The 25,689-nt window shown below is 44.2% G+C and overlaps 1 protein-coding gene across 1 annotated transcript; it reads left to right on the top strand.

Annotated features, from left to right (window-relative positions):
- The first annotated feature begins 729 nt into the window (after positions 1-729).
- On the top strand, positions 730-25,087 carry EEF1G (eukaryotic translation elongation factor 1 gamma). The gene is made up of 10 exons (XM_077455845.1): positions 730-884; positions 3,984-4,142; positions 9,907-9,970; positions 11,176-11,318; positions 12,070-12,213; positions 12,390-12,519; positions 13,380-13,578; positions 13,682-13,854; positions 24,476-24,600; positions 24,792-25,087. Exons 1-10 carry the CDS (start codon positions 867-869, stop codon positions 24,948-24,950), a joined length of 1,314 nt encoding a protein of 437 aa, XP_077311971.1. The 5' UTR covers positions 730-866; the 3' UTR covers positions 24,951-25,087.
- Positions 25,088-25,689: the final 602 nt, after the last annotated feature.

Below are 25,689 nucleotides of genomic sequence, written 5' to 3'. Positions count from 1 at the left end.
GGATACTGTCAGGGAAGGGGTTAAACACTAGGGGGCGATGAAGGGGTTAAGTGTGTCCTAGGGAGTGATTCTAACTGTGGGGGGGATGGGCTTCCACTGACATGACAGCGAGCACTGTTTCTGATGACAGGGAGGGGGTGATCTCTGTCATGTCACAAGACAGAACGGGGAAATGCCTTGTTTTACAGAGGCATCTTCCTATTCTGCGGCTCAGTGACACGATCCCCGGGATACTGGCAGACATTGAGTCCGCGGGTCCTGCGGGCACGGTCACGCTGTACATGGCGTGCGTGCCCGCTAGCCCTGCCAATTAAAGGGGATGCACAGGTGCGCCCATTTGCCCATCGCTGCCATTGTGACGACGTATAGTGGCGTGTGGCGGTCAGAGGATGGTTAAGGGGCGTGGCATGGGGCGTGTCCTATGCCTACCTACTTTTTGCTAATCGGTGTCCCTCTTTCCCATCTCAGGAAGTTGAGAAGTATGATGTCTGCTTCCTGAAAACATATAATGCTCTGGCAGTGAAAGGGCTGAGTGATGAGGCAGCCCTGTGATCCTGCGGACTGTGTACACCTGTATATGAAGGTGTGATAATCAGCAAGGCTCAGCCGTAAAGTGAGGTGTTAAATTCCCTATTGTATGAGTGGAGCGGTTTATACCCCGCACACATCTACACTGCGGACACACCCCCCCTCCTCCATCACTACATCAATCAGTGACAAGGCCTCGCACACAAAAGCCGCGTCACAGCAGCGTACTGCCGCTAGGCGGCGCCTATGAAAAGCGCTCTTTGTAGCGCGACACTCTTTCTTTGCGGCCTGTGGCAACGTCGGCACGCTCGCTGCACGGCTCCTCCCTTTCTCCTCGCATGAAGATGGCCGGCGGGGTGAGTAATGTCGGGTCCGGGGAAATCTGACAACATCGGACGGCTGGGGCCATGGCCGAGCTCTGCAGGCGGGTGGGCCGGGCTGCGGTGTTTCCTATGTACATAGCGAGGGGGTTATTGTGTGTGTTGTAGACGGCGGAGAGGAGCCGCTACTAGGAATAAAGACACCCCCCCCCCTCCCCGGAACTGAGAGCCAGCTCCGCTGTGTATGAGGGAGAGCCGGAGCATTGTGAGTGACGGACCGCATAGAGGAGCCCAGCCGGCTTCTCCGCTCTATGACCTGTGTATTGGGGCCTGTCTATTGTGTGTTTCTCCCAGACCTCCAATACGCAGAGAGGGGTCCCCTCCATTGTATGACATGTACTGAGAGGGGGGTGTCCCCTCCATTGTATGACATGTACTGAGAGGGGGGTGTCCCCTCCATTGTATGACATGTACTGAGGGGGGTGTCCCCTCCATTGTATGACATGTACTGAGGGGGGGTGTCCCCTCCATTGTATGACATGTACTGAGGGGGGGGTGTCCCCTCCATTGTATGACATGTACTGAGGGGGGGGTGTCCCCTCCATTGTATGACATGTACTGAGGGGGGGGTGTCCCCTCCATTGTATGACATGTACTGAGGGGGGGGTGTCCCCTCCATTGTATGACATGTACTGAGGGGGGGGTGTCCCCTCCATTGTATGACATGTACTGAGGGGGGGGTGTCCCCTCCATTGTATGACATGTACTGAGAGGGGGGTGTCCCCTCCATTGTATGACATTTACTTTGTGTACTGAGGGGTCTTCTGATTTCATACAAGTAGAGGGGTCCCTGTGATCTTCATAGACTGATCATTGTATGACTGGCACTCTGGGCTCTATCAGCTCCCCCCTCTCCTTCCCAATACTCTGGAGCTGGTAATACATGGATTGAAAAATGAATGAGAAATTCAAACATTGCAATTCAAACTTCCATTGATCTAAAACACTGTATCCCAAATGTTGCATTGGGAGTTTGCCTTTCCCCAATTTGAATGAACATTCCTGTTTTGTGTTGGGATGGGTTTTTTTTATTCAACATTAAAGCAGGGTTCCACCCAAAAGTGGAAAATTCTGCTTTTTGGAATCTCCCTGGTGTCACATTTGGCACCTTTCGGGGGGCGGCGGATACCTGTCTAATCCAGGTATTTGCTCCCACTTCTGGGCATAGGTGCGCAATATGCGCGGATATCTACGCCATGTCCAACACCTCCTCTGTCCCCCGCTGTCCTCTGGGAGACACACAGGTCCCGGAAGAGGATTGGGACTACTCTGCAAAACGATTGCACAGAGCAGGGAAGTATAAATGGTATATTTTTTTTTTCTTAAAAGAAAAAAGGATGAACTTTTAATGCCACTTTAACATTCTTAATTGTCAACCATTTAACCTGCTAAAAATAAGTTGACGTTTGATATCCCTTTTATCTAAGGCTTTTCCATACAGGGTTTTGCTTTTTTTTATGCTCTTAAACTTTTCTCATAGGCATTTAAGGTTTACCAGATTTAATTCTTGACCTGAATAAAAATGGCTGCTTCTGATCTCTGCCATGGATCAGTGCATAGGTTACCTGGTCTCTGGTTAGCAGAAGCATTGTAGTGGTTTTATGCAATTAGATTGGATTTAGCTCGCATCTACTTGGCTCTTTCTGGAGGTTTTTTTTTTTTTTTTTTACTAGGCATTACAAATGGGTTATCTATTTATAATGCCTAGTAAAAAAACTGGTTAGACTCCAGAAAGCTAAGTAGTTGTGATCTAAATACTTGATAGCTGTAGCATTGCTCAGTCTGGTGTAAGGACCTGGTTCTAAAACATGTCAAGTGATGAACCCATGAGCTAATGCCTGATTGTAGCATCTATAGCTAGGTGTGTCTTGGCCATGGTGTCATAGAACACACCTAGCTATAGATGCTGTCTAAGGTGTCGCAAGTAATTGGTTAAAGAATGAAAAATGCATTTTTTGTATATGCAAAACAGATCTGGGGATCTTGTGAGTCGGCTTTTGGTATCTTAACCGATTCAGATCCACGCTATAGCCAAATGACTGCTACAGCGCTGACTTTGCTGTGCTCCAGCGGCCTGCGTGCTTCCTGTGATCGAGTCTGAGACGCTCTGGATCAGATGTGTCGATCCCAACCCCTTACCACATTGTCAGCCCATGACAGCTGATCATGTGATACTTTTTTTTCTCCTCACACTGATGGCGTGAGGAGAAAGTCGATCACTGTCAAAGGGACATCGGTCCTGATGGAGAGCAGCCGCCAGATCATCTGTGCCACCTGCCTGTACCCCCTTATTGGGACCCATTAGTGCAACCTCATCGGTGCATATCAACTAAGGAGAAAAATTACAATTGTGAAACATGATTTTTTTTTCTTTCAAACTTTTTTTTTCTTTAGTGAAAAATCCCAGTGGTGAATAAATACCACCAAAAGAAAGCTTTGTGTGAAAAAAACATTTCATTTGGGTACAATGTTGCATGGCCGCGCAATTGTCATTCAAAGAGTGACAGCACCAAAAATTGGTCTGGGCAGGAAGGGGGATTTAAGTGCCTGGTAAGCAAGTGGTTAAAAATACCACTAAGGCACTTCAGACTTTCTTGTAAACCTTTTGCAGAGAGACAACAAGGAAGCTTCTGTTGCCAACTTTTACAGTTGGCTGGTAATCATGCTCATCCCCTGTTTCAGTACACGTCACCCAAAAATATACTTTGCATATGTGAGGTCATTGTCCTAAGTGCACTTGGTGAGTCTAACACCCGGGCAGCTAGTATTGGCAGCCCACACCTTTCTCTTCTAAAAGGTTTGCTTTAAAGTCTGCTGTTTACAGGCATCAAACGCTGATCATCTCACCTGCATTCAGAGTCAGAATTCTATTTATCCTCATGACGGTTGGAGGCTCTGCAGGACATTGGCTCAGCAGATGGTTACTTGTCCTTGTGATGGCTTCAGCCATCATGGTGAGACAGGCCTAAAGATGGATTGCAGATGCAGTAGACTTTTAATGGCAGTTCTAGATTGTGTAAAGCTGGATTTGTTCTTTGCAGATTTAATTATTTTTTTTTTTCTCTTCTGTTGCAGACTTTGTACACGTACCCTGATAACTGGAGGGCATACAAGCCCCTCATCGCTGCTCAGTATTCTGGGTTTCCTATAACTGTTGCATCCTCTGCCCCAGAGTTCCAATTTGGTGTGACAAACAAAACGCCAGAATTCCTAAAGAAATTTCCTCTGGGGAAGGTGAGTTATGATGACTTTGCGTATTGGGTATTACAGGCTGTCTTAAGTGTCATTATTTGGGCTAGCTATGATGCAATAATGTTTAATGGGTCTTAAAGAGGAAGTAAACCCTGATGGGTTTACTTCCTTTCATTCTCTGCAAAGGTTAGGCATAATGAACTACTATGCATCGCATAGTAGTCTATTATGTGTCACTTACCTGACACAGGAGCCAGCGAGGTCACCGCTGTCCCCTGTAGTGCAGCACATCCATCTTCTCTGTGGGTCTCGCTGCTCTGCCGCTGTCATTCGGCGAAGCCGTGATTGCGTCACTCCCGCGCATGCGCACGGGGCCGCCACTCGCGGCATATCGCCGTTGACCGCGGCGCACTCAGTGCGCCTGCGCGCCGCTGTCTACGGCGCATGCGCCGTAGACAGCGTTGCCTGTCTATCGGCAAATATCTCCTAAACCGTGTAGGTTTAGGAGATATTTCTTGAACCTACAGGTAAGCCTTAATCTAGGCTTACCTGTAGGTCAAAGTGTGTTGTAAGGGTTTACAACCACTTTAATAATTTGTTGTGGTAAGCAGTGTGACATCGAAATCCTAAATATCGAAAATGCCAAAACATTGATCCAATACTGCAGTATGTATTTTTTTTATTTGCATTTTTTGCCAGGGTGGATTTGATTTAAATAGTCTGGTTTAAATCACTAGTAAAAAGGCTTGATTTAAATCTGCTCTTCTATAACCCTTCCCACACAGGAAGTGTTGGGCAAGCTGTGGGTGTTTGCAAAGTGTACTTTTGTTTGTCTGTGTTTTTTTTTTTTTGTTTTTTTTTTACCTGTCTGGCGTTGGCAAGCGTTCCACTGTGCTCAGTAGTTTGTTTTGGCAGTCATGGCGCACATGCATTAGCTAAAGCCCAGCTGGACCACAGTAGCCTTTATCTGGGCGCACAAAGATTTGCGTCAGACGTGGATACAGCCACGCTCGTTCGCCAGGACTACATGCGCACGCACAGAACATTCCTGTGGACAGCCAGCTTATTTAAGCTGTGTGCCAAGCATGCAGTGCTTCCAGAAGGCAGTTGTGGGACACAGAGCAGACTGTGAACAGGCACTTGCAGCAGTTCATGGCTCCTTACCCGGGTCACGAGTGTCGCCAAGTGTTGCTTGGCATTATTGTTGCATAGGGGCTTGGTGAGCCCTATTAAAGGGTCTCCCTTCTGAGGTGTTTTTCTACCACACCCAAGTAATTTTTGTGGCTAGTAAGTGTCTTAAGAGTGGGACTAACACTACAGGGGAGGGCACTCCTATGTCAGTAGTTCCTGACTAACCCAGTCCTTTCCCCTGGAGGACCAGAGGCTTCCAAGCAATCTGAGCCACTGTGACTTTCTGGTATTGTGCCTACAGTTAACACTGCTGCTTTCCTTTTATCACCAAGGATGAACTGTGCTCGGCCCTAGCTGTTAGAGCACAGGATTGCTGACAGGATTTCCTCCATCTCGCACAGCGACAAGAAGCACGACAGATCACCCCCGCCCCCCGGAGCTTTAGTTTGGAGCAGGAATGGGTTGAGAAATGGGGAAGAGCTAAAAGTTCAGGATTCTGTTGAGGGCTTGGTGGGTGAGTCTGCTTCTGAACAATCTGGACAAAAATGTAGTTTGTCTGCCTCAATTGCATAGGCTTTTCATCCTGACTCTTACCAAAATGGTTCGTTCTGCCTTTAAGTTGCCTCTTGCAGAGGTGACTGAGCCCCCCCCCCCCCCCCCCCCTATTCTCTTGGGATCCCTGAGTGATTGTACAGGTTCTTGTATCCGAAAGAGCAAACTTTTTTTGCGGGTTAAAAACCAAGCCGTCACAAGGCCCATTTTTGGACCCATGATACCTGAACCAGTATCTACTAATCCAGTCCTTTCGGCTGGGGTCTGTCAGCTCAATTGTAGCCTTGCTCTAGATGGGAGACTTTTTAGCCTCCATCGGTATAAGGTTCGTATTTACATGTACCTATCTTTCAGCCTCATCAGAGGTTCCTGTGATTTGCAATAGTGGAACGTCATTTTCAGTTTGTGGCTCTACCCTTCAGGCTTGCTAGTGTTATTACACAAAGGTCCTAGCACCAGTACTGGGTCTTTTTAAGTGTCTAAGGGACCTGGTGCTTGGGTATCTGGATGACCTCCTGCTCAGAGATCACTCATTACAGGCTCTAGAACGGCGCATAACATGCACAGTGTGGTTGAAAAGCTTGGGCTCAAGGTCTAAAGTATTTAAAGCGGAGCTCCACCCTAAAGTGGAGCTTCCACTCATTGGAACCCTCCCTCCCCCCCTCCGGAGCCACAATTGGCACCTTTCAGGGGGGAGGGGGGTGTACAGGTACCTGCACCCACTTCCGGCATAGATATCCGCAGAATCTACGGATATTTACGCCCCTTTCCGCAGGTCCCCTGCTATCTGCTGGGAAACGCACGGATCCCAGAGACAGCGGGGACCATCCTTATTGCGCAGCGCGACTCGCGCATGCGCAGTAGGGAACCGGAAATGAAGCCGCAAGGCTCCACTTCCTGATTCCCATACCCAAGATGGCGGCGGCAGCACCCGAGACGATCGAGAGATCGGCTTCAGATGCCGACATCGCAGGCGCGCTGGGCGGGTAAGTGTCCTTATTTTAAAACTCAGCAGCTGCAGTATTTGTAGCTGTTGGCTTTACAAAAAAAAAAAAAAAAACGGTGGAACTCCCGCTTTAAGTATGATGCTAGATAGTTCCAAGCAAGAGTATTCTTGTCACCGGCAAAGATCTGTGCCCTGAAGAATTGGGTGCGTCAGATGAAGGGCACCAGACAGCCCTCCATTTGTCTGAGTCTTCTACAGAGGATGGTAGCCTCTGAGGTGGTGCCCTATACCCAGTTCCATTCCAGGCAGCCTCTCTAGCAAGGCATCTTGTTGGCTTGGCACAGGAGAGGACAAGCTCTGGATTATGCAATGTTCTTATCTCCTTGGGAATGCTTAAGCCTAAACAGGTGGTTCCAGGATCAGAGCCTGCAAAAGGGAAGATCCTTCCTCCCGCTAACTTGGAGAGTACTGACTACAGATGCCAGTCTCTCAAGCTAGGGAGTGACCCTAGAGGGGCTCACAGCTTGATGGGAAATGGTAAAGGACAGTACAGATCCTGCCCATCAACGTCCTGGAATTAGACAGTATGACTGGCCATATGGTCATGGACGGTGGAACTTCCGGACTGCCCTATCAGGCATTGGACAAAGCCACTGCGGTGGCCTATATAAACCAACGAGGTGGTACCAGCAGTCATGCAGCTCTGAAGCAGGTGAACCACATACTGGCCTGGGCAGAGGGACATGTGCCGATTCTATCGGGAGTACAGAACTGGCAGACAGGTTATCTCAGCCACCAGCAGATCTGCTTGGGAGGATAGTACCTACACCCAGGGGTGTTCCAGTAAACTTGCCAATGTTTGGTATGGCCAGAGGTGTCTGCCCTAGTGAATGCTAGAAAAGCTGTCACTAGGAACATCTATCATAAGGTCTGGAAGGCTTGTACCGTTTGGTGTGAAGTAGAGCTGGGCGATTTTTCTAAAAAAAAAAACTCTCTTCATGATTCCAATTGTTTTCCTTTTCTTTTTTTTTTTTTTTCTTTTTTTTTTCTGGACACAGCGCTGGTCCTGAGGAGCTGCAGGCAGGAGTTTTTAGGCGAGGCCGCGGCTTCGGCCTAGTCCGGCATTTGGCCTCGTGGACTAGGCCAAAGCCGCGGCCTTGCCTAAACACCTGCCTGCAGCACCTCAAAACCGGTGCGGTGTCGGGGCCGGGCCTGGTGAAGAAAAATCGGTTTGCTGAATTCCTCAAATTTTGAATCTATTTGACCTCTCAACTCAAGATTTAAATCGTGTTTTTTTTTTTTTTTTCCCCTCCAGCCCTAGAGAGAAGCCAGACAACGGCATCCTTGGAAATACGTGAGTGGGAGAATTCTCTTTTCTACAGTCGGCTGTAGAAATCAACTCGGTATTCTACCAAAGGCCTCTAGCCTCCCATTCACTGGTCTGACCCTTTTTATGCAGGGGGCAACTCTTGCTTCCCCCATTAGGGCACCTATGTGTCCTTGGGACTCGAACTCAGTGCTGTCTGTTACAGAAACAACCATTTGAGACCATCATGGAAATTCCATTAGACTTGCTGTCAGGCAAGCTAGCCTTTCTGATGGCTATCGCCTCGGCTAGAAGGGTTTCCGAGTTGGCAGGTCTTTCATGCAGGGAACCATACTTGAGCCTTCACCATGAGTCATGTTACGACCTGTTCCTTTTTTTGCCAAAAGTGGTTATTTTGCACAAGCCCCCCCCCCCCCCCAGAAAGGGCAGGCAGCTTCCATTGCCAATTAAGTCTGATTGGTCATTAGGCCTATGGTCTGAAACGTAAAGCTCCTCCCTTCAGGGTGAGAGCTCATTCTATCAGGGCTGTAGGAACCTCCGATGGCGAAAAGCCCAGGGTATCTGTGGCTCAAATTTTGTAAGGCTACTACCTGTTCAGTGCATTATATCAAGTGGACGTTCGAGCAACCGAAGATTTGGCTTTAGGCTGCAGTGCACTGCGGGCTGCCATGCAAGGTCTGGCTATTTGGCAGGGTGTCTCCCTCCCCTTAAGGCTATTGCTCTGGGACATCCCAGCAAGTAATGAATATTATCCTGACTCTGTCCCATGATGTATGAAAAAAGAAAATAGGATTTCTTTGTCATATCTGTAAAATCTTTTCTTTCAGTACATCATAGGACACAGATCCCCCACCCCCCCTTTTTTTTTTTCCATTTTTACTGTGAAATTGTTTATGCATCAATGTAGTGCATGTTATCCCAGCTTGCAGAGCTTGGATTCATTGAATGAGTTTACCACAAATGTAAATATTGCAGAATATACAGCCTTATGCTACATAAGATCCATTTAATGCTGACAAAAACTAAATTGTATCTTAAATGGGGAAACTCTTTAGTTTTCCGCTCCAAAAGCATTTTATTAAAATTAATTTGATCAAAAAAGCTTTAAAATCAAACTTTATTTTTATTTATTTTTTCCCCAGTTGATCTACCCTGGTCTTTGCACATTTTTGATATTTAGGTTTTTGTATTGCTGCTTTATCGCACTTCATGTCTGCTTTTCGTATCAATTGCTGAGTCACAGCTTTTCCTGTTTTATATCCCAGCGCAGACTTTAATGTTTGAGCTGGTCCAACTGAGGGGTAGACTAATGGCAGCCCTAGGTTTAATAAGCTAAAGGAAAGCTGTAATGAAAGGAAGCTATTGGTTGCTATTGCTGGTCACTTTGTCAACATTTTAGTTACCTTTCTGTCCTACTGCAATACTTCTGAGATAGTCAGTCAGCCTGAACAAGTGTGCAGATCAGGAATGTCAGATTGAAGCCAGAACCCTTCTTTTTCTTTTTTATATATCATGTTCTACCAGTATGAGCAGCACAAAAACATTTTTTTTTCCTTCATAGAGGGTTCACAAAAACAGCCTCCACACTGAGTTTTTTTGTAGTTCCTTTTGTGTTCTAAATGGTCTCCTGGGAGCTTGAACAGAATGCTCCCTGGATTCCTGAAAGCCCTGTCAGTTTATATTTGTGTCCCTGCTAGAGGGTTTTACCGTTTATCCTAAAAAAGAAAACGGAACAAGAATTGATATTTTACATATCAATTTTTTTTTTTTTTTTATGGCTGAAATTTTCACCTTGAACAAGTAAAATGTTTTCTTTCTTGATCGAATGGTTTTTGTTCCCTGTTTTTTAGGTTCCAGCATTTGAGGGAAATGACGGCTTCTGTCTGTTTGAGAGCAGTGCCATTGCTCACTATGGTATGAAATCCTTTGTTTCAGCATATGTATTTATAGTACTAGTCTTCATTGCACATCTGTTCTGTCTCCATTACTTGTGATTAGAAGGTTGGTTGTCTGCTTTTTTCAACCTGGTGTAAAAAAATTTTGAAGGCTAAAGTTGTTTATGGCTGCTGCTAAGAAATACAGTATGACTGAAGACAATTACTGGAGGCTGACTTATTGATCTTAGTAAGAATGGGAGGAACACAAAGTGGTGTGCTGCATTTTGTTCCTCTTTGAAAAGGATTGTGAAGGATTGGTTTTAATGTGAGAAGTGCACCCTGTAGTTCAGGGCCCAGCATGGTCTAAATGGTTTGGGGGGGTATTCTTTTGGGAAGTGCAACCCAAGATTGCACAGCAGTATATCTAGATCTATCTCTCACATTGTAAGCACCAAGAGCAGGGAACATACATGAGCCATGTTAGACCATTAACATACTAGCATGTTTTTGAAGTGTGGGAGGAAACCTACGCAGGCACAGGAATAACATGCAAACTCCAGGCAGATGGTGCTATGGTTGGGATTTTAACAGACAACCCTGTTGCTGCCAGGCAGATGTGCTAACCACTGTGCTGCTCCACATATTCCGTTTTGTTGAAGCAAGTGTTGCACATGTTCTATGGAATCCAATGGTTGTCAAATCAGTGTTTCTAAGTATGTAACTCCTAAAATGTCTCTTAAAGCTCATGAGTTGCAGTAACTGTAAATGAGGGTCCTAAAATTATTGCTCCAGCGTGTGCAATGGTGTTGCTCAACTGTTTATATCCCATGTTCCTATGTGTGCGGGGTTAATAAAAGTCCTTGTTTAAAAAAAAATTTTTTACTACATTTCTATTACAGGGGGGGGTAACACGCCTTCCTTGTGGCAGGTACTTTTTTTTTAGTTGTGCAGTGGTAATCTATTAAACCAATTGAGCACAGGACTGGGATTACAACAGCTGAGGGCAAGTACTTGGAGCTGAGCACTTTCCTGTTTTATCTCCTATAAGTAGGAGAGTGGTAACGTCAGAGCAGGGTTGCATTGATTCCTTTTTCATTTTATTGAAGTGGGTTTGAGTTCTGACTTGATAAAGATTTGACTAAACGGTTATCATCCTGCACAGATTTTGAAAGATAACATTTGCCATCTTATCTACACATAAAGTAACCATATTTTATTTTTATTTTTCTCCTCTGTCCACAGTGGGTAATGATGAACTCCGTGGAACTTCCCGCTTAGATCAGGCTCAGATAATTCAATGGGTCAGCTTCGCAGACAGTCACATTGTCCCTCCGGCCAGTGCCTGGGTTTTCCCAACTCTGGGGATCATGCAATTCAACAAACAGGTATTTCTAAGTGTTTTGGTTATCGTGGTTTGCAAATGGCAGCACTAGGGATTTCTGCAGATCTTGTTCAGGTGTTTTTCCCCTTCCTAAAAGTAATCTTTCTCAGAGTAGAGAAGTATTAGAACCTCAGTGGAGTTTTTTGCACTTTGCATCCATCACGGAGAATGGCTGCCTCCTCTGTTTCAGTTGGCAGATGTCAAGAGTAATCCGGGGGGGACCCGGTGTAAATGTGACAATTCCCCATTAACATTTCGCTGCTAGGTTTGTACATTGTATGGACCTGACAGCAGGAGTTTTCGCACACAATCTGGTGACTGCAGCCTGTCAGGTGGAATGCATTCAAGTTGCTCCACTGCTGTCAGATTTCCTCCACACACCCCTGGTACTGCATTGCATTACATTCCGGTTAAGCAAAAAAAACTTTTGTTGGCAAAGCTACACCCAAGCACATAAAAGTTCTGCAACAGCTAGAAGGCTGCCAGTTTGACACCTGTGCTCTAGGTGTCTTTCAGAAAATATTTTTTTGGGGAGGGGGGGTGGGGGGGGCATGTTTATGTAATCTTCAGACCCAAAATGATTAAGTGTTAAAAAACTGCTTTGGCAGCGCAAGGGTTAACTTACTAAAATGTTTATTAAAGCCATTATTCGTGGAAGTAAGGGAGATGAGTGAAACTGTCTACTTGTATGAACTTTGAAAGCAACTGCCATATTTGACTGATTTAAGTAACCAGGTCTGTTTGCATTGTTCAAGGCCACAGAACAAGCCAAGGAGGAGGTGAAGCATGTTCTGGCTACTCTGGATTCCCATCTGCAGACAAGAACTTTTCTGGTGGGGGAGAGAGTCACCCTGGCTGACATCACTGTAGCATGCTCCCTGCTTTGGCCGTATAAACAGGTATGAATTTTTTTTCTGAGAATGGATTACTTTTTAAAGTAGTTTACGCACTAAAGTACCACTACCAAACTTTGGTTTGTGGTTCTTTCAGAACAAATCCTTATATTTTTAGATATTTTAAAATGGATACCAGCTGGTATATCATAGCTGTAACTAATATATAATTCTCTTCTCAGGTCCTGGAGCCTTCCTTCCGTCAGCCTTATGGAAATGTCACAAGATGGTTTGTGACGTGTGTGAACCAGCCCCAGTTCCATGCTGTGTTGGGAGAGGTGAAACTCTGCGATAAGATGGCTCAGTTTGATGGTAATTGTCCTTGTAACTTGGCAATGTTTGGTCCATTAGAGCTGCTATTGACTTTTTCTCTTTGCAAACCGTGGGGCTGTCATTCTTTTTGCTTTACTGCTTGTGTTTTTTGTTTTTTATATCTTGGGAGAGCAAGTATGTAGCCAGTGTAGTTGGGCAATCAAACCTATGTTTTTAAAAGAGCAGCTGCTGTTTTTTTACTGTTAAATATTTGCTAAAATGTTTCATTGTTGGGCACATGGGTCTATTGGTGCAATGCTTTCAGACTACATGGTTATTGATGTCCATTTAGCTTGTATACAGCTTTAGGGCATCTGACTTTCTATACATGGCCTAAACTTGCAATCAGCCATGGTTGAAATGTCTGTTCATAAACTAGGGCACTTAAAACTTTGCATTTCAACTGAATATAAAAGTGTGGGCAAAAGGGTGCTTTGGCAGGTTAAAAACTGTAAAAATTCTCATGCGTTAGATCAAGTTGTGCTACCCATAACAGATTAACCAGCCTTACTACCTTGCAGGTAAGCTTACTGGTCATAGCAGGATACTCCTAATGGTGTGCTTGTATTCATGCTGGATGGTGGTGGTGGCTAAATGCATTCACATCTGAATACACTTTCATTTATGCATCTTGACTCTCGGTTCGCTCTTCCTCCTTGCCCTCAATGAGGCAATTCATTGTATTCAAGTACCATTAGGTCATTGATGCAAGTAAAATTAGAATTTTCACTGACCCATTTGCAAATGCATAACTGCAGTTTCTTCAGGTTTAAGTTTTCACTAATTTAGTACTTTGAAAGCGTTTTCTTGCAAAAAAAAGTTGTTCCTGTTTAATTGGTTCCACTTTCTGTCCTTTCCAGCCAAAAAATTTGCAGAGTTGCAGCCAAAGAAGGAGACCCCTAAGAAGGAGAAACCAGCAAAGGAGCAGAAGAAAGAGAAGGAGGAAAAGAAGCCTGCTCCTGCCCCAGCAGCTGCTCCAGAAGATGATTTGGATGAGTCTGAGAAGGCTCTTGCAGCAGAGCCAAAATCAAAGGACCCTTATGCTCATCTCCCTAAGAGGTATGTACCTGAACATTGTGTGTAATGTTTTATATAGAGAACACATGCTTGTTTGCTCATTGGGTACATGTCTACTTCTGTAACATGATCTTCTGCTTTACAGCTCCTTCATTATGGATGAGTTTAAACGAAAGTATTCAAATGAAGACACACTTTCTGTGGCTCTTCCTTACTTCTGGGAGCACTTTGACAAAGAGGGATGGTCCATCTGGTATTCAGAATACCGTTTCCCAAATGAACTTTCACAACCCTTTATGAGTTGCAATCTCATTACAGGTGAATGGATGCCAAAAGTACTTTGATGCTGTGTCTTTTTTTATTTATTTTTTCTTGCGGGGGAGGGGGTGGTGTTTTATTTGGTGTATTGCTTGTCCAATAAGTGTCAGAAAGAAGCTGATGGAGAGTCCTGTTATTAATGACCTTTATGAGAAGCAATTAACTTCTTATCCAGCATGGTGCTTTAGAGTTTGCTTTGTTTGCCTGGGAAGGAGCGCTGTAATCCTTCAAGCAAAGGGTTAATATGCAGTCTGATGGGCAGCGACTCTGGCAGAGCTACAGCCACCTTCAAAATGTTAAATGCTTGCCCAGACTACTGTCTGAAAAATCTTAAACATCCTAAAGTGTCAGCTGCTGACGATTATTTGCTTGTTAGCTCTGCTATAGAGGAACATTTTATTCTCTGCTTTCCATTGTTTGGAGGAAGGCACCACATATTGGATCCTCACCTTGGCTATCAGCTTCTTGCCAGTAAACCATATATCATGCAAAAAAGTGTGCAGATAATTCTAAAGACTCAGGAGGACCCAGCAGCCATAGCTATGGGTCTAGTTGTGCTGGGCAACTCAAAACTCATGTGTGAAGGTTAGTGGCTTAATAAGCCTGTATCTCTAGGCAAAACCAGAGCAGCAAGTTGAAAAGGAGCTGCCAGTGGCCCTAGTTTACCAAATCTTAGAGTCTAACCTGGGTATATACTATATATGAAAGTGGAGCCATCCATTTGGTTATGCCAGCATATCCTGTTCACACTTGTGGACGGTGTTGGTAATCCTGCTGTTTGCTATTATGCAGCTATCTGCAGATCCTTAGTATTGGGGCAGCAGTGAAAGGTTATAGTTCTAATCTGCTTTGTGTCCTTGGCTGTATTGAAATGGGTTTCAAAGCCGTTGCCTAAAGTGGATATATACCCTCCCGTATACCCAGTGAACAGTTGCCTCAGATGAAACAAATCTCCCTATAGGTTTCACATGGCTATCTGCTGTCTTTAGCTTGCTATGTTCATTACAATTCTAAATATTGTTAGAATTTGTACTTATTCAGCAGTAGGAGTGATTTCTTGGCATACCTTGTGGCTGCTGATTGGAGGAAGGTGCACCCCCCCTCCACATAGGCAGAGGAAGGAATGTCCAGAGCTTTCCTGTGACAAGCTCTCTACTAATCTATAGCACCCACCCAACACAATTTCAGGCTTATTTTATATCTTGGTTGTTGAACTCGTCAAGTTATGCTGATAGAGGAACGAAACACACTGGACTTCAGGCTTTGGCGAGAGTTGTGCTCATAAGTTTACATATCCTGGCAGAATTTGTTCTTGGCCATTTTTCAGAGACTGTGAATAACATTCTTTCTCTTTATCTTAGAATGTAAAGCTGCCTATTCCTCTTGGCAAAAAGCCTCCAGTTTCTGTAACTTCTTGGCTGTCTTGCATGAACTGTTTGAGATCTCTGAGTGGCTGAATGATATTGAGGTCAGGAGACTGAGATGGCCACTTCAGAACCTTCACTTTGTAGCTCACATCCCCCAAAATATCAGTGATCCACCTCCGTGTTTCACAGTAGGGATGGTGTACCTTTCATCATAGGCCTTGTTGACTCCTCTCCAAATTAAGCTTTTATGGTTGTGGCCAAAAAATTCTATTTTTGGTCTCATAACTCCAAATGACTTTGCCAGAAAGTTTAAGGCTTATCTCGGTGCTCATATTCTCTGAAAAATTAGGAGAAATCATAAATTCTGCCAGGGTATGTAAACTTGTGAGCAGAACTGTAAGTAAACACAACTGATGTGTGCCTAGGTCAAATTAAATGAATCGGGTTTACATCCACTTTAAGTTGACTCCTAAAATGGAGATTTTAATAACCAGGGTCAAAATGATAGTTTTTGCTATGAATATTGTAGCAGTAGGATTTTGATTCCTATTGGACAGTAAGTCGGCCTAAATGTCTAAAAATTCAGGAGTCTTAACCTTTCTGTGCCAAAATAGATCTGTAAAATCAGCCAGATTTAGGCATGAGCTAACTGTCCATATCCTAATTTATCTGGTAGTTGGATGGTATGTGGATGAAAAGGTATCTCCTACACTGAAGAATCTGTAATGATCTTACTCCTGAGATTACTTGGCGTGGCTCATATTGTCATTTGACTGATTGTTGAGGATTGTTTTGGCATCTGGTACTGTCTTCACTACATGGTATAAGATTATCCAGGTTGGGAGATGAACAGCATGCTTTTTCCAGGGCTGCCCTTTTTTATTCCTTTTCAGGAATATTTGTGGTGCACCCATAACTTATAACCTCTATATCCCATTGCTAGAACATTATGTTGGAGAATAAAATGGCGGTCGTTTTTTGTGCAGCAAACTTGCAAGTGCACTTTTTTGGGAAAAAATATATTTTTGACTTGAAAAAATAAGACAACCGTAAAGTTGGCCCAACTTTTTTATATATATATATATATATATATATATATATATATATATATATATATATATATATATATATATATATATATATAGTGGAAGATAATGTTATGCCGAGTAACTTCATGCCCAACATGTCGCGTTTCAAAATTGTGGCTGCTCGTGAAATGGCGACAGACTTAAAATCTCCACCGGTGACGTTTAAAAATTTGTACAGGTTACCAGTTTTGAGTTCATATGTGGGTGTGACTTGCGTTTGCTCTTGCATGCAAGCCCGGCGGGATGGCTTTTTTTTTTTTTTTTTTGGACCCCTTTTTAAATTGGGTCACTTTTTTTATTCTTAAGGAATGTAAACATCCCTTGTAATAAAAAAGTCAAAACCTCTTAAATGAGATCTGGGGTCAAAAAGACCTCCAATCTCATTTACACAAAAATGTGATTAAAAAAATGTCCCCTTTTTAAGAGCATTGGGGGGAAGTGACGTTGCCTCTGCCCTCCAATGCTACAGAGCTGAGTGGGGGGCCATTTTTCCCTCACTTGGCATCCAGGCAGTGAGGGGGGGGGGGGGGAACCAGTCTGCTCCACCGCTACCTACGGCCCTTTCCCATCACTGATTAAAGTGAAAGTAAACCCATTGATTTAAACAGTAAAAAGAAAAAAGCCGGGAATGCTAACTGCACATTGGCTGTGCTCTCAGCCAAGCTATCAAACCATCCAATGGCTGGTGTCATAACGAATCACATGTGCAGCACCATAGCAGTTGAAGATTAAACGGAGGCAAAGATGGCAGCTTCCTTGGCCGAAAACTATGGAGTTTACTTCCACTTTAAGTGAGATCTTGTGGTGAATCTGCCGCTGATACCCCTTATCTGAAAGGGGACAGTCCACCACTTTTAAAAATGGGCTCATGGCAGCTAGCTGCTGCCATAACTATAACGTTAAAGTAGCGATTTATAACGGCAGCGGCTGGTCCTTAAAGCGGAGGTCCACCCTAAAATGGACCTCCGCTCATCGGAATCCCCCCCCCCCCTCCGGCGCCACGATTGGCACCTTTCAGGGGGGAGGGGAGTACAGTTACCTGGATAATCCAGGTAACTGCACCCACTTCCGGGATAGCTGTCTGTGGAAAGGGGCGTAGATTACACCCCTTTCTGCAACTGCCCGTCCCTTTGCGCAAGTGCCCCGCTGCCTGCTGGGAAACACACAGTTCCCAGAGGCAGCGGGGACTGTCCGGATTGCGCCGCGCGGCTCGCGCATGCGTAGTAGGGAACCGGGAAATGAAGCCGAAAGGCTCCATTTCCTGATTCCCATACCCAAGATGGCGGCGGCAGGACCCGACAGACGACCTAGCGATCGGCTTCGGGTGCCGACATCGCGGGCGCGCTGGACAGGTAAGTGTCACTATTTTAAAAGTCAGCAGCTGCAGTATTTGTAGCTGCTGGCTTTAAAAAAAAAAAACGCAGAGTCCCGGTGGACTCCCGCTTTAAGTATTTTTTTTTTTTTTTTTTTAAGGTTTTTTTGCAGGTTAAATGAGTCTTTACACAATGACAGGAAGAATCGTTGAACTACCATAACGTTTTACAGCGTCCTGGTAGTTCATTGAGAGGTATAAGCCTCAAAGGCTGTCTGTACATGTAGCTCATTCTGTGGCTGGGACCCCACTTTCTCAAGAGGGATCAGGCAGCCATTTCAGGAGCGGGAAGATATTACATGTTCCACCATAAAATGGGATGGAACATATAACCGGTTTCCAAGGTTGAACTTATCCTTGGATCAGGTTGAACTCGTCGCCATTTATTTTTTTTTTCTTCCTCCTCGGATCTTAGTTTTGTTTTAGACATTAGTTTTGCAGTGTGTTCTGTAACTGGATGATCAGCTTGCTGTTCCAGGCCTTGGGTCTTTTAGAGGCTTGTACAGCTTTACATTACATCTACTAGTTGACATTCCTCTATGGCAGGGATATGCAATTAGCGGACCTCCAGCTGTTGCAGAACTAAAAGTCCCATAAGGCATAGCAAGACCCTGACAGCCACAAGCATGACACCCAGAGGCATGATGGGACTTGTATCTTTGCAACAGCTGGAGGTCTGCTAATTGCAGATCCCTGCTCTATGGGGACTCGACTAGCCATGCGCAGTAGAAAACAGGCTGTGAAGCCACAAGGCTTCAACTTCCTGTTTCCCTTACTAGAGATGCTGGCACCTGCAGCCAGTTGAATAATTAGCTCAAGTGGGGGACATCGTGGAATCCCTTGCTTGGGTAAGTGCCCTTTATATTAAGTCAGCAGCTACAGTATTTGTAGCTGTTGACTTTTTAAAAAAAATTCTGAAGGAGCCTGGAGCCTGTCTTAGTGGATGGTTCCTCTTTTGTGTTTATCCCTTTTTGATGTCCCCATAACCAGTGTGGGGTTGTGGTATACCGTTCAACCCTGGCTACTTAGAGGGGTAGGGAGCATGGGGCACCCCCTAGATCGGTCCTGGGTCACTTTGCAATCTTTATGAGCTATTGCACTGTGATGGTTCGAACATTGTATATCCTGTTTAGTGAGATTTTTTTTCCCTGCATATTGTTGGTCTGTCTTCCACGGTCATGTAGTTCCTCTGGTTTGGTCTAGTTATGGGTATCTAATTTTTAGGACTGTCAGATAAACTTCAAACTAGAGACCTAGTTCACCAAAACACCATGACTTTGAAGGAATAAAAACTTTTAGGAAATTGGGGGATTGGGAATAAAAATAAAAAAATACAAATAAGAGAACCCTCAAATAAAAGACCTCAAAGAAAAGTGTGGGTTCAATTTGACTTTTTAGGCATAAAGGACAGTTGTGGAGACAACCGACATGTTCAAAAATATATCTGTTATCAAAACAAATTATATATATATATATATATATATATATATATATATATATATATATATATATATATATATATATAATCAAAATTTAGGATAAAAACAAATTTTTTCTCCTTATAAATACACATTAAGTCCCATTTGATATCCTATCAAGGTTAATATAATCCAGTCAGAATTTACAGAAAGAAACTAACAGTTGTGTATATATATATAAAATAGAGGATATCAAATATAGTCTAAACTTAAGTATGTTCTGGTGCTCTACATGTTTCGCATTTATTGGATAACGCTTCTTCAGGAGCTTAATGTTTCGCATTTATTGGATAACGCTTCTTCAGGAGCTTATAGCGGAGTTATTTCTTCGTGGGTATGTCCCAGAAGGGGATCAAAGCCACAGAAGGAAACGGGAAGGTTGACTAAGTTAAAAAAAAAAGCAATTTTTCCAAAAAGGTTAAAAGTAAAAATGTAGATTTAGGTTGGTGGGATCACTTCATTGTGTTGAGCCCTAGGGCTTCAACTATAAGGTTTAGATAGATATTTGTGATGTGTTCTAGCCGAAGGGCGTGTAATGGTAGATAATCTGGTATCCCATGCACTTTAAGTGAAGTGGTCCCTTCCAGTGATTGCAGCAAAACAATTTCCGCAAAGTAAAAAAGCAAGGGGGAACATAAAAGGCAGCCTGTTCACCCCTGTAGTGCTTGTTTTATGGCCGCTGTGGGTGAACAGGTCTCTCTCTCTCTCTCTCTCTCTCTCTCTCTCTCTCTCTCTCTCTCTCTCTCTCTCTCTCTCTCTCTCTCTCTCTCTCTCTCTCTCTCTCTCTCTCTCTCTCTCTCTCTCTCTCTCTCTCTCTCTCTCTCTCTCTCTCTCTCTCTCTCTCTCTCTCTCTCTCTCTCTCTCTCTCTCTCTCTCTCTCTCTCTCTCTCTCTCTCTCTCTCTCTCTCTCTCTCTCTCTCTCTCTCTCTCCTTTTGGAAACCGCAGCTATGTGTTCGCTTCTGTGCGTGAGCTCATAGGGACAGGGTGCTTTAAACATTCTTTTACTTGATTTTCTTTCTTTTTTTTCACGGTTTTAAAAAAATTCGGCAACTTTTATTCCATTACAAGGAATGTAAACATCCCTTGTAATAGAAAAACAAGTATGACAGGGCCAATCTGGATTACGGATGGTCCCCCATCCCCTCAGGTTTCTAAGATACAGCGTTAACTTGGATCCTCCAAAAAGACTTGGTGCCTGAAGCAATAACATTTAGTGCATCAAGGTGTGACTGTAGAAGTATCTGAAGGGGTGCAGGGTTTTACTCAAGGCTGTTTATGGTTCAAAAACCTAATATCCCTGGACCAGTATCTACTGATCCAGTCCCTTTTGGATGGAGTTTGTCCACTCAGTAACCTCACTCCAGATGAGAGACTTTCTAGCCTCCATTGATATGAGACCTGTAGTTAAATGTAACTCTTTAAGCCCTCTTCAGGTTCCTACCATTTTCAGTAGAGGAACGCCATTTTAAGTTTGTGGCTCTACCCTTTGGGCTTGCTACAGCTCCCCAGGTGTTCAAAGTTCCTAGCATCAGCACTGGGTCTTTTAGGGGCCCAAGGGATCTTGGCCCTCTGGTATCTGATCTCCTGCTCAAAGATCACTCACTACAGGCTCTAGAACAGAGCATAACATGCAGTGTGGTATTTGGAAAGCTTAGGCTGGATCATAAATACTGAAAAGTCAACCTTGAGACCAGCCCAGTCTAAAGTATTTAGGTCTGATCCTAGATACGGTCCAAGCAAGGGTATTTTTGCCACCTGTAATGATCAGGTGCGTCAGAAGCACCAGACAACCCTCGCTTCGGCTCTGCATGAGTCTTCTAGGAAAGATGGTGTCCTCCGAGGCAGTGCCCTATACCCACTTGCATTCCAGGCCTTTACAGTAAGACCTCTTGTTGGCTTGGAACAGAAGAGGGCAAGTCCTGGATTATCCAATATTCTCTCTTTGGGCACACTTAAGCCCAAGCTGGTGGTTGCAGATCAGAACCTACGAAAGGGAAAAATCCTTCCAGTAATTTGAAGAGGTATGGACTACAGATGCCAGTCTCTCTCAGGCTGGAGAGCGACTCCAGAGGGGCTCACAGCTCAGGGAATATGGTCAAGGACAAAACGGATTCTGCCCATCAACGTCCTGGAATTACCGGCAGTACATCTGGCCCTATGGTCCTGGACAGTGGAGCTTCAGGAATGTCCTAATCGGGGGTTCAGTCCGACAATGCTACTGCAGTGGCCTATATAAACCACCAAGGCAGCACCAGGAGTCGTTTTGCTCTGAATGTGAACCATATACTTGCCTGGGCAGAGGGACGTGATGATTTTCTATCAGCAGTCCATATACCGGGAGTAGAGAACTGGAAGGGAGATTATCTCAACCGCCAACAGATCTGCTTGGGGGAATGGTCCCTACAACCATTGATGATTCAGGAAATGTGAGCGTTGGGGATGGCCAGAGGTCTACCTACTGGCATCCAGGTTTAACCAGCTACAGCAGTTTGTGTCCCGAACAAAAGATCATCTGGCAATGGGAGCAGATACTCTGGTAGTGCCATGAAGCCATTACGCCCTGGTGTATGCTCCCCCCCAATCCCTATCCTTTCACATTTGCTGCACAGGATTTGGATAGGGGGGGGGGGGTTTCAGTCATTCTCATGGCACCAGCCTTGCTCAGAAGGCCCTGGTTCTGGAGATTGGGACTGACAATAGACAGGCCATGGATGCTTCCATGTTGCCCTGCTCTCAAGGTCCTATAGTCCACCCCAATTTAGTGTTTAAATCTGAAAGCATGACTTGAAGCCAGTGTGTTAAAGCACCACAGCATATCAACCAGTGGTGTCTACCCTAGTGAATGCTAGGAAAGGTGTCGCTAGGAAGATCTATCATAAGGTCTGGAAGACTTGTATCGTTCTGGTGTGAAGCCAAAAGATGGCAGCATTCTTTTTGCCACAGTCAACTGTGGAAATCAGATTGTATGCAAAGCCGGTCAGCTTTCGGCCCTGTCGGTATTCCTCCAAAGGGCTTTAGCCTCACACTTGCTGGTGCGAACCTTTATGCAGGGGACAACTCGTTTTACCCCCCAATCACCTATGTGTCCTTGGGACTTTAACTTGGTGCTGTCTGTTACAGAAACAACCATTTGAGCCCATCAAGGAAATTCCATTAGACTTGCTGTCATGCAAGCTAGCCTTCCTTGATGGCAATCACCTCAGAAGGGTGTTGGTGGCCCTTTTTCGTGTAGGGAGCGATACTTTAATCCTTCACCATGACGGGGTCATGTTACAACCTGTTCCATCCTTTTTGTCAAGTGATGTCGGCCTTGGGATCACGTCCTGTCTAAAGACACTTGGTCTACCAGTGTCCTTTCACCTGGAGATGAAGTATAACTCGGAAGGTAATGAATATTAGCTTAACTCCGTGTCTCATGATGTACTCAAAGAAAAGGATTTTACAGGCAAGTCTGATAAAATCCTATTTTTTTAGATTTACTTTAACCACTTATGGTCCAGAAGGGTTTTCCCCTTTAATGATCAGGCCTTTTTTTTTTTTCTTTAACTGATTTTGTGGTTGTGCGACATTGTACCCACGCACAATTGATGTCCCTGCACACACATAGCTTTCTCTTGGTATTTGATCACCTCCTGCAGTTTTTATTTTTTACGCTATAAACAAAGATCGACAAATTTGAGAATTTTATTTTGCTATAAATATCCATAAAAATAAACAATTTCTTTATCAGTTTAGGCCAATATGTACGCTTCCAAATATTTTTGTTAAAAATCGCAACAAGCTTATATTGATTTGCGCAAAAGTTATAGCGCCTACAAAATAGGGAATTTATGGACTTTTTTTGTTTTTTGTGGGGTTTTTTTTTGGACCAGTGACGTTTATACAGCGACCAGAGCTATAAAAATGCATGGATTGCTGTATAAAAGACACTGGCAGGCAAGTTAAAACTAGGGGGTGATCAAGGGGTTGAACGTGTTCCTTGGGAGTAGGTGGACTGAGATTAGAGATCGCTGTTCCTAATCACTAAGAACAGACCATCTCCTTACTCCCCTGACAGAACGGTAGTCTGCTTGTTTACATTAACAGATCCCTGTTCTGGCTCTGAAGCGATTGCGTGTGGCTGGTGGACATTGCGGCCGCTGACCAAGAGGATCGGCGCTGTGCGCAGTCCCCCTGTAGCTATTACACGAACTGCTGTACGGGTTTGGCGATTCACACAATAGAGCCAACCTGCTGCAGTATGGCAGCGGTTGGTCGGCAAGTGGTAAACCTGCCAATTCTTGAAGGCAGCGTGTATGAAAACTTGACTTCCAAAACTACTTGTGTACTTTTTCAGTTTCTGCTGGCAGTCACATTCTGGGGTTCAATGCTGTGTTGCTTTGGATTGGGCAAGTAGAGCCTGTATGTGCCTGGGCTTGCAGAGTAGATGCAGGATTAAAGCACAAAGTGTGAGCCATTCTGTCTAAGCTGTTCCCAGGATGGGAGTGGGACTAATGTTGAATGAACTGGCAGACAGACCAATGTGATTTTTTTATTTATTTAACATGGTGTAAAATGGGGAGTAGGCTGCTGCCTGGTAAATTTCACTGCTAAGGGAGCTGACATGTTCCCTCTGTTTGTTCTGGGTTTGCAGCTCCTGTGCTGTGAGTCCTCTTTCCGGCAAGGAGCTCAGATTTTTTTTTTCTGGGCATCAATTGGACCTTCAGAGTGCATGTTCCGCTGACGTCAGCGCCTGCATGCACGGTGAATATCTCCTAAACTGTGCAGGATTTATGAGATTTTACCTACAGGTAAGATGCCTTGGCAAAAATGTGAAAGCATGGTAAATGACCGCTTTAATGCTCTGTTATAATTTGAAGTAATTTCACAATTTAAGTATTTTTTGTAAAGGCAAAACTTTTTTTTTTTCCCTGTTTGATAGTGGAGAGATTTAAAGCTCCTGTCCATTTCTATTGCGGTCTGTGCCCCTTTTTTGTAATGTTTACCATTATCGGTGAAAGAACACAGAATTTTGGGCTGTCATCAGAAGCAAGAGGGTAAATCTTCCAATAGGAAGTTTGTAGCCGATGGAATAAACTACAAAACACACTGATTTCCTACAGAGGGACCACCAGATATAGTGGGATCTCCAGATAGTTTAAGGCAAATTCATAAGTGACAACATAAAGTTGCCCAAAACCTGGTTAAATTATGGCACCTTTTTTTTTTTTTTCCTCTTCCTTCCTAGTGATCCTTCAATCAGTGAAAAAACAGACTAGGTGGTTTTATTACACTGGTTCTGTTTTGTACTAAGCACAATCTCCTTCATCCAACAGGTATGTTCCAGCGTCTGGACAAGCTGCGTAAAACGGGCTTTGCTAGTGTCATCCTGTTTGGAACCAACAATGACAGTTCCATCTCCGGCATATGGGTGTTCAGAGGACAGGATTTGGCATTCACAGTAAGTTTACATATTGGCTAACTTTGCATAATTACAATATATTTAAATCCTACTGGGCATATTACAGAACAAGCTTCTCATAAAGCTGTCATGCAACCTTTGCTGTAGATTTGGCAGAAAAGGTATTGCTGTGCTTTGTTTCCAATATCTGGTTAACCTTTAACTTCTTCTTTTTTTTTTTTTAATTATAGCTGTCTGAGGATTGGCAAATTGATTATGAGTCCTATAGCTGGAGGAAGCTGGATTCAGAGAGCGAGGAGTGCAAGACCCTAGTAAAAGAGTATTTCTGCTGGGAAGGAGACTTCAAGCATGTAGGCAAAGCCTTCAACCAGGGCAAGATCTTCAAGTGAGGCCCTCTGGGAGGAAGAGAGGAGCCGTCTTTCATTTTGAAGAGATCTGGGACATCAATTTCTTTCTCTTCTCGACCACTCAGACATTTTAACTTAAGGCAGCAAACAAAAAATAAAATAAAAACCTGAAGTCAAAATATTAGCTTGCAATGGTGTTTAATTTCTGTTCTAAATGGCGTAACCCTTAACCCCCCCCCCCCCCCCCCAGCTGTGCATTCATGTAAAAATTGATCTGCAATGCATGGCTATAGACAAATATAGGCGTGTACAGTGAGGGGGAGAAAGTATTTGATCCCCCTGCTGATTTTGTACATTTGCACACTGACAAATGATCAGTCTATAATTTTTATGGTATGTTTTAACATTAACCAAATATCCAGAAAAAATTAGCATTTTAATGAGTGAAATAAGTATTTGATCCCTTATCAGCAATATTTTTGGTTTCCAGGTGTCTTCTTTACAGGTAATGAGCTGAGATTAGGAGCACACTCTTAAAGGGAGTGATCCTAATCTGTGCTTGTTGCTTATATGAGACACCTGTCCACGGAATCAGATTCCAATCTCCACCATGGCCAAGACCAAAGCTGTCCAAGGATGTTGAGCACAAGATTGTAGACCTACACAAAGCTGGAATGGGCTATAAGACAATCACCGAGGAGCTTGGTGAGCAGGTGACAGCAGTTGGTGCGATTTATTCACAAATGGAAGAAAAAAACTGTCAATCTCCCTCAGTCTGGTG

This window comes from Lithobates pipiens, unplaced genomic scaffold, assembly GCF_037356315.1.
Source record: "Lithobates pipiens isolate NorthernLeopardFrog02 unplaced genomic scaffold, aLitPip1_a1.2 Scaffold_10, whole genome shotgun sequence".
Lineage (NCBI taxonomy): Eukaryota > Metazoa > Chordata > Amphibia > Anura > Ranidae > Lithobates > Lithobates pipiens.
The sequence above is the reverse complement of the archived record's forward strand: the minus strand, read 5'-3'. Positions and strand labels throughout refer to the sequence as shown.

Excerpts from the sequence above, each read along its gene's own strand:
- EEF1G (XM_077455845.1), top strand. Across the intron at positions 4,143-9,906 it reads AGAAATTTCCTCTGGGGAAG|GTTCCAGCATTTGAGGGAAA; the intron begins GTGAGTTATGAT and ends CCTGTTTTTTAG. Across the intron at positions 13,579-13,681 it reads TATGCTCATCTCCCTAAGAG|CTCCTTCATTATGGATGAGT; the intron begins GTATGTACCTGA and ends TCTGCTTTACAG.